The 15,896-nt window shown below is 40.6% G+C and overlaps 1 protein-coding gene across 1 annotated transcript in view; it reads right to left on the reverse strand.

Annotated features, from left to right (window-relative positions):
- RFX4 (regulatory factor X4) overlaps nt 1-13,319 on the reverse strand; it is a 76,429-nt gene extending 63,110 nt beyond the window's left edge. Inside the window, exons 1-3 of the mRNA XM_050969917.1 lie at nt 13,282-13,319; nt 10,557-10,636; nt 4,597-4,683 (exon numbers count right to left, since the gene is read on the reverse strand). Coding sequence (XP_050825874.1) covers nt 4,597-4,683; nt 10,557-10,636; nt 13,282-13,319 — 205 coding nt within the window. The remainder of the gene's footprint in view (nt 1-4,596; nt 4,684-10,556; nt 10,637-13,281) is intronic.
- Nucleotides 13,320-15,896: the final 2,577 nt, after the last annotated feature.

A 15,896-nucleotide genomic window follows, 5' to 3' on the forward strand; every position in this document is an offset into this window, starting at 1 on the left:
AATAGATAGCTTTATACTTTAGCTGTCAGCAGGGCATCTAATGGTGTCCATATCAAGCAGAGAACGTTTAAATCTTGACTCAGGTCTGATACCAGATCACTTTGTTTAGCATGAAAGAGGGAAGGGAAAATAGCATTTCTTACTTTTTGGCCTGTCATTTTATCAATTCACATCAAAACAACACTGTAGATTAAAATAAAAGCATACCTTTTAAAATGCAATACTTTTAAAATCCAACCTATTTTGTAGGAAAAGGAAATAAAGTCTCTGAAAAGAAGTCCTGCTTCAAGGTACGGTCAAAGAAGAGACATGACAATTCTTCTGTGACAAATCCAAAAGGTCTTGAAGTCACAAGGAAAAATCTTATTCAATTCACAGTTGCAGGGATTCACACAAAGTACCCCAGGGAGAAACCCATGTAGTGTGCTCATGCCACTGCCAATAGGAGGACTACCAGCATCCCAAGGAAAAGTGTCTTCAAGGTATCTGATAAGGTGGAAAACCTGGTACTCATCTCAAACTGAATGCAGATAATAGCTTAGACAACTGCAAGTAAAAGTGTCAGCATAGAAGGGGCCTTCAAACATAAGAAAACTACGAATCAATGATGTTCTAGAAAAACAGTATTTGTTGGCTCACAGAGATACCAGAGGATCCCTTTGACACAAACTCCATGGAAGTTCTTTTGCTAACTGCTCCATCTTACTTCCAAAATTCTGTTTCAAAGCCACTCGAGTCCTGGTTGTATCTTGTGCATGTTTGTATCTTTGTGGCTTTCCCAAAGCTCTCAGTGGGATCCTCTTAAATTTTGCTGTCTGATTCTAGGCACAGCTCAAGGGATTTCTTTCTTCTTACTGCCAGACATGGAGACAACAGAAGCTGTTCTCAGCAGCTTTGACCCTGCTGCATTAAACACAGGGAGTGGAACAACCTGAAGCGAAGACACAGCTTTTTTGTAATGTGTTGGTGTTAGTCTGTTTATCATAACTAAAATGGAGCTAAGTTCTTCTTTCCACTGTGGAGGTAACTGGAGAGCCCTGTACTTTCCAGAGCTGCCTGCATGTGTCTCAAAACCAAGAAAGAAACTAACATGCTGTTACTATCTTTATATAGATAAAATCCTTCCCTTAGTTCAGGTAGCTGCACATTGTTCAGAGGAATATCCTCTTCCTCTGTACCGCCTGCAGGCCAGATTCTGACTGTTCTCAGAAGTGATTTGGCCTTAGCCAAAATTAAATTAGAGTAGTAAGCTATCTTGTCTCCTATTTACATGTAGCCATAAATGAGATTCAGGGTCATTAGCATGTATTCCATGCTCTTAGAAAAGTAGGAGATTTTAAAAACCTCTGAGAAATATGGGAGCATAATTTTCACTGAGTAGGTATAATTGAAAAAGAAGGAATTTTCTCCAAGGAAAATTTCAGTGAAAGCAAGTAGCTCTTTTGTAAACTTTTTTTTTTTGTTTGTTTTTTTTTTGTTTTTTGTTTTTTTGGTTTTTTTTTTTTTGTAATAGAAGAATAAGAGGTTTACTTCAAACAATAAACAAAGCTTCTGGGTAAGTCATTACATCCAGTATGAATATGGGTTTTGAACACCACTTTTGAAACACAAAAAGTAGTCTGAATATTTTCTTTTATCTCATAGGAAGGTTATACATTCACATTTCCAAATTAGCAAGACAATTTGGACAAGCAATCCTCCCACTTCATCAAGAAACATCATAATTCCTTCCCCGCAGAACTCAAGTTGAAACTTTTGTTAGCCTTTATTTGTGTTCTTCCAGATCTCTATTTCAATTTGGATAATCTGGTTTAATGCACAGTACACAGAAAATGTTATTGAATTGTTTTTTTTCAGTTATTGGCTACAAGATTGTACTGTTCCCTTTTCCTGTAAATTTTTGACTAACATGGAATATGGAAGTGGCAGCAGGAAAAATGTTTTAAAAGCTGGAAAGTGAAATAAAATGTAGTGATAATTTTTATATTAGAATGTAAAAACTGTGGTTTGGAAGACGTCATAAAACATTCCAAAAGGGTAAGAAGCACTCCAAGAAGCACAGAGATGATGTGAATCCATGGCTATGAGTCATCACTTCCTTTCCCAGTGTAATGCAGGTTCAAGAGGCCTGGGGGTATCTGGATAAGAATGGAAGATTGCAAAGAATCCCTGTGGCTTAAAGTACGGTTCTGTAGCATACTTCAGCGGTAGAAAAGGAGACCAGCAAAAACTATTACTACTGTTCTAAACCCCTATGAACTCTAAAATTATCCAGGAAAAAAAGAGTCACAAGAGCAAGCATTATGCCCAGGAAGAAAATTAATGGTTCACAGCACAAGTTCTCAATCTTCAGAGAAGCCAAGGCCAAAAAAAAAAAACAAAAAAACCCACCCCAACTGAAAACCAAACCCACATTTTCCTTGGTAGTTCAGCCAACAGCTGCCTCATGTATGTAGAGACAAAAAAACTGGTCAAGAGAAAGGTGGTTTAGACTTTATTTTGGTTGCAGATGAAAACTGGACCTACGCTGACAACAGCAATTCGGCCACCATTCTGAAGAATTCAAATAGGGTTATGTGGGTTTTCTCAAAACATTTTGCCTCCTGCTTTTGTTTGTAAAATATATGACAGAGGCTGGACAAAGAATGACATGATGGCTTGGAAATTTCTGGTTGGTTTTTGGGTGGTGTTAAAAAATGTTAGAAAGACCTCGATGGCTAGAAAGGAGCACATAGGACAATGATTTCTACAGTGAAACTTCTAGTTTGTTCTGGATTTCACAGATTATTGCTGTGGCTTATTTTGTTTTCCTACTTCTTCCTCTTCACCTTCTCCCCTCCCTCACCTCCCCCTCAAAACAAGGATGACTTTTCAGGTGAATTAATTCTCTTATCTGCACTGCAGAAATGCTGGTAATCAGTGCAAAGGAAACATCTGGAAGAACTGGCTATTAAGAAGGAAGCTAGATAAAAATCAACTCTGCCTCTCATTTGGGTTTCCATTATATGCTGTGACAATGTCTTCTGCACACAAATAGAGGAACAAATTCATTTATGTATTTGTTTTACCAGTTCTAAATTCACTGCCTTTCATCATCATTGCTTGCCCCTTATTTCCAGAACCAGAAAACAGAATGAGCCACCATGCCATCTTCTCAATGCCACTGTCTGAAACACCTGCTCTTGTTAATCATAGGTCCTCATTTTACTAGCCCCAGCTATGTGGAAGTTTCTCATGCTCATATTTAAAGCACATTTAACAATCCTGAATTCTGACCCTATAAAGAGTCTGAAGACACATCTCATTCATTACAGATTCCTTCCATCACTTTCTTAGTAGCATCAGAGTGAAATGAACTTGGAATATCTCACAGGTTCTCAAAAGATTCAAAATTACAAGCTACCGGTTTTATTTTCACTATAATCCACTATAATTTTTAAAGATAAATTAATTTCTATTCCTTAATTTTTAAAAACAGAAAACCCCAAACTTCTCCCAGTTTCATTGTCAATTTTTAAAGATTCTTGTGCATGGTTTTTAGCTTGCAAGTCATGAATAAATACCTTTTTTCTACTAACATCTTCCTTCTCCTTCAGAAATATTCCCTCAAAAGATATCCCTAGACAAATAAGAGTAAGGCCCCAATACAGCAAGTTTCATGATCCATTACAATATTGTGCTACAAGGCATGTAGTTTTACCACAATGTCAAAATAAATAATTCTCTTAAAATGAAAAAAAAAAAAAGGTAAAAGGGAACTGCAGCAATGACGTTATTTAAAATACACTTTTAAAACACATATTTATGAAATGTAAATTACTAGCTACTGGATTAAGAATTCCATCTGCATTAATATCTTATCATGTGAATATATGAATTCTGGAGATGAAAAGTAACATGAAGAATATTTTGCTTTAGGCAAATTAAGCAGAATAGAAATTGCATAAACAGGGAAAACTAAATGGTAGGCTAGAAATTATCCTGCAATTTTAAAAACAAAAAAATTGGTTGTTCTAAACTACTTTGAAATCATTTTGATTACATGCTATTTTTAAAAATCAAGATCTAAAATTACTATCACTAGAAAAGAAAAAAACTAGTCGATTTGAAATCAGATAAATTGATAAATTTTCTCCCTCTCTGACTAAAAAGAAAACAATACCATGTTTTAGTAAGTGATTTTTAATCTCACAATTGTTTAATTATTAACGGAAAGATTTTTTTAATTTATGTTTTGATATAGTAGTCTTGGAAAACAGCACATTTTTTCCCCATATTTTGACCACATGGTGTTCACCAGTGAAAAGCAAAACAGGTGGTCTTTCTTCTAAGCTGGTCCTAACAGCACATTTCAACCTCTATTCAGTGACACACAAATTCTTCATATTGTTTTAACCAATAAACAGTACTAATTCCTTTCAAAAAATGTAAATATCCCAGAAAAAAAATTTAATAAAACTATTGAGTATGTCAAGTGAGTTGACTCCTTAAAATACACAGTAATAAAAATTTAATAGAGTTGTAGCAACTTATGTAGCAGGAAATGAGCACTCAGATATGTTCATATTCACTTTAAATGAATGACAAGTTACTTACTTTCATCATTAGAAACATTCCCCAGAGAGGTATGACTGGAATAACGTTTGTTTTCACTTTCATTGAGACATCGTTCAATCCAACTCTCTGCAAAAAAAAAAATAAAACAAAAAAAAACCAACAAAAAAACCCCACTCTTTTGTTTTTGTTTGTCTTTGCATAAAATATAAACTTGCAACAGATAAATCTAAATAAAATGTCAGCATTCAGCAGATTATGATCTTGAACATTTGTATTAAAATATGCTTGGTCTGAGGATATTTAGCAAGAAAATCAATCTTGCTTTTAAATTTAGCTGTTGCTTTCTAGCTTAATTTTTTGTTTTTTTTTTTTTTTTTCTTTTAAACTACAGAGGCTGAAACACTTCTGTGTACAAAACAAAGGTCCTCGGGATATTCTGTCCCCCATCACATGATACACTAAAAAATAAAAATCAAATGAAACACAGAAATCACACTAGTTTTCAAGTATTAGTCTGGCAAAGGCTTATATCCTCAACTATTCCTGCTGGTTTAGGAAGAAATCTTACTGGGTATAAAATCAATCATTCATGTGAATTTTGGTTATATTGAGGATCAAATGGTGCTCTGTGAAGCCCAGTCCTACAACCTCATTCACACTGGTGGAGTCCCAGGCACTGAGATCTTTTCCTCACTGGTACAAGTCCAATGTAGCAAGTTAGCAGCCACTGCGATGCTCAAACCTTTGTCATCCCACAGTGCAAATGAAACCACTCTTGTTCCTCCCTGTTTTTCAATACCAGTCAGATGAGTTGCCTACAGCATTACATTGATTTGAATCCACTGTTCTTCCTGGAAGCTATAACTTATGTCCACTGATGACTTTAGAGGATGCACCAGGCTCAGCAGAATATACTGTTACAGGTCTTCAGGGCAAAAGTCACACCTTCTTATGTGTTTCCTTAGACAAAATATGAGCTATGAGATCTTGAGTTTGTCTAAATCCCTAGGTATTGCTACAATAAATTGACCTCCCTTATAAGATTATTTTTCAAGGGTATGAACGTGGGCAGAAACAAGTTTATGCTCAGAGTGGTGGTCAAAGCAAGAAAAAGAAGGGATAGATGGAAGTCTGCAAGGCAAGCCTGCAAGTTATGACAGAAAGCAACCCCACTGAGTGAAGAGATGCACAAGAAACAAGGGGAAACAGGCCTCACTGTCAGCAAATTGCCAGAGCCAGAAACACCTTCAAAGACATGGAAATGGCTCCAGATTCCTTTCCATAACCCCCCCACCAGCCACCAAGCTACCTGCACAGCTTAGGCAGCAGTCTGCCAGCCAGCAAAAGCCCATCACAACAGCAGGCCGGGAGGGAAAGCAGGAACCCACCATCTTGGGAAAGCTGCCCATCTGGTTTATAGAAGATAAAAGTTGGTATGACCTAATTTCAGCACTAGATGACACTAAACAAATAAATGGTCATGGCCAAATACATCCTGCATGAAAAAATGCTTTTTAAACCCAGGCAGTTGTATAAACCGGTGCATATTCCTCTGTACACATCCCCACCACTCCCATGTAAACAAAAGGGCAATGGCACCCATGCAGAACCTCAGAAAAGGCATGCTGAGAACCCTTCAGAGCTGATCCAGGCCCTGCCACGGGACTCCAGGTACTGTTGCTTTGTGTGCTTGTGGTTTTCAGGCATTGTTGTGGCAGCTCCAGACTATATGTGGCCCGCCCCCGCCTTCCCTTATTCACAGTAGGAACATGCTGCAGTGCTGCCTTCACCAATATAAGCACGTCCCTGTGTGCATCTTCTTCATTCACCATCACATTTGTTCCTAAGAAGTCTCAAAGGCTGCTCCCTTAAGGTACTTCTGTGAAAACCATTAAAAACCCCACTTGTTGGCAATAGATTTTTAAAGGATATTTCTTCTCCCATCAAACTCAACACAGCCTTGTTTAAAAATCAGTGTAAGGCTGACACCACAACATAAAACCTGCCAGCAGGGCCTGTGCTGTGAAATCAGCCCCTGCTCAGTTACAAACCCACAAGCCAGCAGTGACTCCAACCTGGATGCTTTCCCTGCTTGTGCTGCTCAGCTGCATAGGGTTGGGATGTATCACCTCCTTGTCTGAGGGCCAACACAAGGATATGGCTGCTTTCTGCCAGATTTCTTTTGCTGCCCTAAAAACGAGCTCACAGCATCTTCCCAATCCCATTTAGTACTGTGAGCTGTCTCACAGGTGAAGAGAAACTTGCTGCTGGGGGCAACATCAGAGAGAGGTGCAAGAAGGCTTGGGAAAGATTACCCTACCTCCTCCTCCTCCTTTCAGCACACAGCCATGGCTGTATATAATTCCCTTGGCTCCAAGCCCAGCTGCAGGGAGTAAAAGCAAAAGCGGCTGCCATTAGCGCCAAGGGGAGACCAATGCCCAGCTCTGCCCTTTCTTTTCCTGACGGCACTGAGAGCTGGGAAGCTGGGATGCATCCTCTTCCCTCAGCAGCAGGGAACTGCCAGCAGCCATCTTTAGTCAAATTCTCTGCCTAAGTAGTAGGAAAAAACCCCAACTTTTTAAGTGTTACTCCATAACCATTTTCTCAATCCTTGCTCACACAGTGTCTGCGATAGCTGCGCACATTTCCCCTTCTGACGGGAAAAACAGCCAGTTTATACTGCTATGTATAGAGCCTGGAGCACGGTGCAGTTACAGTTTAATTATGTGCTGCAGCTCCTTTGGTCCTGAATCACCCCAGTTCAGCCTGCTGCAGCCTAAGTCTGGCTTTCTCTTTGTGGCTTTGCATTTAAATAGCTGATAGAAATTCTTCAGGCCTGAAAACATACACGACCTGTCTGGCAGCAAAGAATGAAGAAAACTAACTATTTTGAGCAAAAATGTCAGGGAGTTTATGGCAAATTTGTCAAATTATTTGGCAGATGACAAAATGTGTCAAAACCAGGTGACTATTTAAAAGCTGTATTATCTCATAAACCAAATTATGCAAGTATAAATAAATAAACATGATAATATCTAATTTCATTTAAAAAGTAGCTATTCTTCTACTGTTTGTATAAAGAAAAACATTTTTACAAGGCTTTTAACTCCCAGCATTAATAACAGTGTCTTCAAGTATTAGAAGAAAACACAATTACAGTTTTGAGAAAATTTAAATATTCCCATCAGCCCACAGATCCCAGGCACAGTAATACCTGCCCAAAATAAGACAAAAGGAGAAAGAGGCAGGGCAAACAAAATCAAAAGTCAAATTTAGGTTTGAGTTTTATAAGGACTTTCACAGTTAATAACATTAGATCTTGTTCCAGACCTAAGGAACACACTGGGTTCCCTCTACATGTTGAATGTGCTTGTCCTCATGACACGTGGGTGTGCCTGCCCCAGCAAGAAAAGGCCCAAGCGGAAACTCTGGTGTCTCCAGGCTGTGGTTCCATCCCAAGGCTGACACCAACCACATCACACCAGTGTTCTAAATATGCATTGAGTCTTGTGGGATGGAATTTTTTTTGTGATTAAAGCTTAATTATTACACTTGAACCTTAGTTTTCACAGGCAGGATTTCACAGCAGAAAAACTCACAGAATGATGGAGAGTTCAGGCAGCAACTAAGCAGAAGTGTGTATCAGACCTGATAACAATAATGAGTCATTAACACAAGATGAGAAACCCCAAATTTCCAATGGGAAGTGCTTGTGAGAACAAAAGAAACTACATCCTAATACAGGCTGTATTTTTACTCACTGTGTTTTTAGTGCATCCAGCCTTAAGGCATTTCCTCCCCCTCTAGGACTCCTTCCCATCAGGAGTCCCAGCACACTGTACCCTCAATTGTACTGAAACAAGGATGAGCACTAGTGAAGAAGCAAAAAACCAGATTAGGAATAGCTGGTGGTAGAATGTAGTATAGTCACTTGCTCATAACTGTGACACAGTATGGAAACCATCACAATCTTACTAGCAAAGAAAGAAAATAATGTTTTTAATGGCATTTTGAGGATCCATCTTCAAATATCATAGCAACTATTTAATTTTGCACAGGTAAAGAGTGAACTGTGCAAACACAGAACTGTGTTCCTCGGCCTTAAATTTTTTGTTATATCATTTTGCATACCACTAAATACAAATACACCGTATCTGAGGTGGGATTCCTACATGATGGAAAGGAGAACATTATCCAAATTACAACAATTTTCCCAGTGTAAATTTTCTGAGAGAGTAAGTTACTGTTAGACCAACAAAAAAATTAGAAATCCTTCAAAATTAAATACTGAAAGATGAATTTAAAATAACTATGGAACTATTTCTGCCCCTAATTTTGCCTCTGCTCTTTTTGATCCCAATCTTTCTACAGCTGACACATCCACTGAGACTCAAGCACCAGACTATTTCACTTCCATTCCATGTGCCACACTTTTACCAAGAGAAGTTTAAACTGATTTTTTTTCAAAAGCGAGCAGAGCAGAAGGTGTGTACCTTCACCATATCTCTACCAAGCCACTTCTTTTCAACAAACACCATATTTTCATTTGTATGGTGTTTCAAAGATTGAGCTGGGGAGGCAGGCTTGGGAGCTCTGAGACAGAAACATACAAGAGGTGTTTAGGGGCAGGAGCTTTCCTGAACTATCAGAAATAAGAGGCAGAAATGTTCTTGAAATTTATCTTTGACAAATTATTTTGACATGTTATCTCTTTCAGAAGTAAAAGCTTGCTTCTGGAACACATCTTTGAAAGGCTTCTCCTCCAGAGCCTGAGTTGAGGTGATGCAGCAGAGGAGCCTGTGTACTGCCAATACATTTAATGAGAAAATTACTCCCTGTTTGTGAAATAGTTATTAGCTACCTATATTTGCAGCCCACAGCACTCGTTACTCCCACATGGGCATGCCATAGCAAGAGCAGGGCAAGAGCCACTCAGGCTCCTCTCTGCAGAGAAGATGAGATGAGTCTGATCACAGCCTCAGTGGCTTCTGCTCCCGCTGTCCTGCCAGGAGGGTCAGGAGTAGCTGCAGTAACAGCACCATCTGTAATCACAGCCTCTTCTGGCCTTCGTGAGCCACTGTGGCCACAGGCGCTGGGGGGCTGTGCCACACAGCTTGGAAATGAGTGTACTCAGAGCTGCTGGCTACAGCCCTGTGGGCATATGCATGTGCCCTGAAGGCAGATAAGGAGGGTTTACAGGCAGAACAAAGCCCTGTGGCCACCTAATCTGAGCTGCATTTTGCTCACCTCATTCCCTACAGCAGTATATACAATATACTGGTTTTCCACAGTTATCTCATATTCTCTGATCCACGTATGGTCACAGCACTGGCATAATTGGGAATCACTTGTTTTTTGAAAGTGTATGAGATGAGAATCCCCATGTCCTAGAGAGACAACCAAGGCTTTGATAATGACAAAATTTGCACAACCATTTATTTCACAAAAGCCATAGCAATTGCATGAAAAGCCCTCTTCTGTGCTTGCAGCTCTAGACTGGCACTCATACTCCAAATTTTGAAGTCACCAAAAATCATGGCAACTTACTTAGGGAGCTGAACACGGACCAGTTCTTCTTTCACATGAGTTTGCTTGTCACTGAAATAGAGTTGTCACTGGAATAAGAACATAAGATTTGCTAGAACCCAAACCACTGCTTGAGCTATATACTAACTTGGATGGCACAGCTGCAACAGGCCAGCTCCTTATCTTTATCCCTGATTGCTCTTGTAATTTTTTGCCCCAGTTTCTCGAGGCAAATTTAATTAAAAAAAAAAAAAGTTGTAAGTAACTGTGAGAAAAGATATCTAAAAGTAAATAATGTAAATATAAAAGATTTTAGAGGATTTATACAAGGACCTGCTGGAAAAATTTTATTTAGCAGTGAGGACAGACTCAATTTTACAGTTCCAGTGACAGAAGAGGAACTTCTCTCATGCATATGGAGTCTTAGCACCCCTCTGAGTTAGCTGTTTGATGTTCTCAGAGGGAAGGGTTACTCATCTCTTCGTGCAGCATGTCTTTGTCAAGTGTCTCAGTATCAAACTGGACAGCAACACTGTCTAGCTGCTCATCTGATCTGTAACCACAAGAGAAAGTGGTTGCTAACAGCAGATTTAGCAGGTAAACACAGTAACTCAAAAGCTCATGACTGAAGGTCATGGAACCTTCCATTTCCATTTTGATAGCTCATGGTACCAACAGGAGAGTTGATGGGATGACATTCTCTATCTTCTCTTATTAAGGAAACCATCACTGCCCTGACAGCATCTTCTGTTGTCTGTTTCAGAGAAAGTGCTGAGGTTTGCAAGATCTATTGAGCTTTTTTCTCCAGAGCTGGTCTTGCTGAACATGGCCTGAGACATGCCAGCACCCCAAAAACTCTGTTCATGCTCTCCATGTTGCATCACTGCTGTGGACAGAGAACTTCTAAAAACCTCTACAGCTGTAAAATTCATAATGTCTGAGCAGCTTGCCTGCTTTGGCCATCCCTTAGTGTGCTGCAAATCTAATTTCTAAATGCTATCTGAATGCAAGTAAGGAAAAATGAGACAGTGCATGTAATATATGGACAAATGCAAGTGAAGACTTCACCTTGTAACACTTCAATGTCTTGGAGCAATTGGCCATAGCTTATAAGAGAAATCACTAGTTTAAAACAGTCCCTTAAAGGCAAAAGAGATGATCCCTTTCTCTCAGGAATAACGATTTGGAGATAAACCTGAAGTCTGACCCTAAAACTACTAAACACCTATTCTAGTACCTGCTGTATACAACATCTGGCCTGAATAGAAGCAGGATTCATGTTCTGTATCTCTCTCACACCTTGCAGCACAGCACCACTCGTTACAGGCACATCTGCCACCTGAGAAGTGCTGCTGGAGTGCTGAGAAGTGCTGCTGGAGTGCTAAGAAGTGCTGTGCAGGTTGGTTACAGCAGTGCATTTCAAGCAACACACTGCTTGAGAGAAAGCAAACAAAAATCACTTTATCTTGAAAGCCTCAATGTACTGCGAAAGAGCAAGACCTAAACAAGATTTTGCTTAGCCTCAGCACATTGTTACGAACAAGCGTGTCTGTGACATGACAGGGCTTGGCAGCCACTGGCTCCCATTGAGGGCATTGAACTTACCAAAATCTACTAAAATCAAGCAGAACAAGTTACTAGGGACAGCCAACCACACAGTAATTTTCTAAGATTTAAGTTTTCATAGGTGATGAAAACTTCATCACCTATGAAGTTTCATCATTTCCTCCTCTCCACTGCCAAATGAAAGGTTTGTGAGACCATACAAGGGTCACTATCCAGCTGCTGTTCCCTGTGACCACCTCAGCACATAGACACTACTAGTCCACAAACCAGCTCCTCTCTAACCATCAAGGGGGACCTGCCACACAGGGCCTGGTTCAGCTCCTTGCTGCCTCATTCAGTGCCATCAGCTGGCAAGGCACACACCCTTCAGTCAGTGTGTGCTAGCTGTCAAGAACATCTTCAAGCTCCACAGGAAATCATGCCAGTGTCCTCCTTGGTCCTGCACAGCCATCTTCTGTTCTTCCAAGAGACCTGCTCCTCAGGGATGACAGTGACACATGGCCTTGGTGCAGATGGCAGAGCTGCTACACTGACAAGCTGCCAGATACCTCGGTGTTCTGTTTACTAATCTAACTTTTTACTTCATTTCCAACAGGGGAAAATGTCAGGCACTCTTGTTGCAGTCCTTTTGTTCTCATTTCTTGGCATACAATTCTATTGCATCTGTTTCAGGGTTAATGGACATAGATCCAGGGCACTTTGTAGATGTTGGCAGGAATGTTTTTGTTCCCTTTCTTTGACTTATGATTCTGAAAAAGCATTGTGAAGATTCACCATGATATCATAAGCATGCAAAGAATAATTATCTTTGAGTATGAGAGAGCTCTTTTGTTTTGTTTAGCCAGATCTTCACTCCCAGTATTGACTTTCTGCTAAACTATTTGATAAAATATATTAAAAATCAACATGCCATACTTAAACTGATAACAAAACGCACCACAGTTAATAATTTTTTAATTCCTCCAGAATACTTGGGCAGAAAAGCTGGAATTTATGAGATGTGCTATTCTTCTGTGCAGAAGTTAATCTGAATGTGATTCTTTCATTTAAGTATTCTGTCAACAATATTCCTTGTTAAGAAGGTGCATCCCAAATGCAGATAAAACACCCCCAGAAGCCCTATAATACAAGATGTTTCTGCATAGTGATTCTGGTGTTTAGGGCAGCCTCTACCCTGGATCAATTAAGGGTCTCCTATCTGCCCCCTTCTCTGGAATCACATAGCATATTGCTATTGCATTTCCAACTCAATATGCATGTTAATTAAAAGTAGCTCTGTCTCGCTCCCAGTCACACACAGGTGCTATCTATTATTCAATTTTGAAGAGCAAGTTTCACCAGACCAGTAATGGCTGCTTGGTTCTTGCTCCATCAAGGCCATACCTCATTTAAGTGGAAAAGCAAACCTCACTTGGTCCGATTTCAGTGCGGTGACATTTCCTCACATTCCCTTAGTGAGCCGGCAACTGACCAATTCAGCTCTCCCAGTGCTGAACTTTAACTTACATGGTTGTGCAACATGCAGCCAAACTTTTCATCAGTAAGATCATCACACACATCACGTGCCTTCCAAATACCAACCCTGCAGGCAGCAAAATGCACCCTTCATGCTTCCCCAGCAGAACGATTTACGGCTCCTCGGCTCCTTGTTCCTTCACGGCCTGATGCATGACTCAGTGGAAAGGCTATCAGTGTCTCCAATTTAACTGCAATGCTTCCTTCCAAGGAAATGCACACATGTCTCTTGATCATTGCCAGACCTATTTTTCCCCAGAACAAAAGCTCAGAGTCAACTGACACCCCTTTTTGCCCCAGATTCCATTAACTTATTATGCTATTAATGTGAGTCACACAAGTGAGCTCATAGAGCCTTAAATTCTAGGTACCTCTCCCATCTCTTACACCCTGCAGCAGTCTCTTCTCCCAAGCTTCTAGGTTAGACATTGCCAGCTGCTGCCATGGTCTCTCAGCTCACTAGTGTGCATGAGAAGACATGGAGTTTTCAAATCCTTAATTCAGCTCTGCTTCATTATTACACAGGGCTGGAATCATTTGGCTGAGCAGGAGAGTTGTGGCTCAAGAAACAGAATTTGCATCAAGTACCCATGAAATGCTTCCCTCTGCCTCAGAAGCTGATGAATCCAGCAGACAGGCCAATTTGGCACAGAGATGGTAGTACATCAGTAAGACAGCCCCACAAAGATGACAAAATGAAAAGATGTGAGATATGGGTGGGTGATACACAAAACACTAGTTGTGGGGCTCAGGGGAGAGAGAGAGGAGGGGCAAGGCTGGTTTTTGGAAAGGAGGTGAGAAGAAAAGGAAAAGGAAACAAAAGAATGAATGAGAAAGAAAAAGGCATGGTCAGAAATAAAGGCTAGGAGAAAAGAAAGTAACTATAGAGACTCTTTTTTTTTTTTTTAATCAGGAGAAAAGAGGTCAGGTCCTAAAGGAATGAGGCTACAGTAAATATTTCTCATTAGAAACAGCATCCAGTTGAGCAGACTGAAAGAACATGAGAAGACAGACCGAAGTGTGCATAGAATACATGACTCAGGTGTTAGGACATAATCACAGCAGTAGGAAAGAGACAATCATTTGACTGAAAAAGAATGTAAACTAAAGTAGAAAGCAGCTACATTGACTCAAATGGTGACCCCTTTTCCTCCCATTATGGATATCTACTCCAAATCCATCTGTTGCTCATTACTGTCAAAGGACACTGCCATCACTTCATTCACAACCATTTGGTGAGTAAATATGACACACCAGACAGAAACAAATGAATGCTGCTGCTCTCAGAATGAACACAGAGAGTATCTGCCTACCAAAACTAGCAGAGAGGACATTATTAAATCATCATAACATCCCCCCACAAAGATTGGTACCCCTCAGAATTTCATGCTGTTAGCTTTACAGTCAAAATATGGCTGACAAAAAGTCTTTGCTAAGTCCTGATGTGCCTACACTTACAGATTTGTAAACCTTGTATGAATTTAATCCCTTCCAAACTGTCTTCCCTTCTTTTACAAAGTACTGTGAAAGTAGACCAGTGCTTTTAAAACTAGGAGCCTGGCTCTTCTGAGAAGACTCCAGTCTCCTCTGAATAATATGCAAAGCAAACTAAGGGAGGGAGCATGAGAAAAAAGAGAAGTCTTCTTTCCTCCTTCTTTTTTTGCCCAAGACTCACCAAAACAAGAGTCTAGTATTGAATATTCAGCACTGAATACTAACTACTCAATAGATGGTCTGTTTGCAGAGCTTAAAGTGGAAATGACCCAGCAAGGAGGAGAGGTGAATACACTGCTCCATCCATGTGATTAAACTGCTCTGTAAACGCAGTCCTCCCCACTTCTCCCCACCTCATTACAATGGAGGCCATTTGCTGTCCCTACCACAACTCATTTAAAAAAAAATGTTTGCATTAGAGGGGCCCCTGCACCAGTATTGTCCCCATGACTCTACATTTAAGATAGGAATGTGAGTCCCACAGGTTTGGGAAAACCTGCACTAGCCAGGCAGTCCAACCAGCAGGATGTGCTACTGCTACTGCTTGAGAAAAAGGAAGCACAGGCACAGTTTACAGTGGAGCAGAGCAGGGAACAGTCTCTGCTTTCAGCCTGCACAGGGCATGGAGTGAATCCCACCTAGCAGGTGCCTTGTTCTGCCATGGACCTTGGAAGTCTCTTCAGTGCTCCTCCTCTCAGTTAAGGCATTTTGGTGTCACACAGTGAACACCCAGGAGGCCAAGCTGTGACAGAGGTTGGTATGCAAACACAACACCATTTAGCAAACATGTCATTTGCACCATGCCTCTCATAGGACCAAATTTCCCTTGATAACAAAACCATAGCTCATTCTACCCTTAACCCCAAGAGGTCCAAAAGAAGCAGCCTTTTACTTACACAAGGTGCACATTTCAGACCCGTCCTGCCGAGAACTCCTTCTCCCGTTCTTTGATCACATTGTCCCCAGTGAGACGTCTGTCTCACAGCACTGGGCACAGCTCCTTTCATGGTGGCCCTGGTGTGCCAAGCTTGTTAGCCAGCAAATCTCTATCCTGCTACTTAGCCTGGTCTGGCAGACAGAGAGCTGGAGCTGAAGAGCTGTGCTGATGGGTGGGTGAGTCCCTCCACCACCACATGAACCTGTGGACCCAGGAACACCCACTGCAGGAGCAGGCATCTCTCATCACAGAGCAGCACAGGTCTGTCGTGCCCTGCCACACAACACCTGGGGACCAGGAC

This window comes from Serinus canaria, chromosome 1A, assembly GCF_022539315.1.
Source record: "Serinus canaria isolate serCan28SL12 chromosome 1A, serCan2020, whole genome shotgun sequence".
In the NCBI taxonomy this organism is placed as follows: domain Eukaryota; kingdom Metazoa; phylum Chordata; class Aves; order Passeriformes; family Fringillidae; genus Serinus; species Serinus canaria.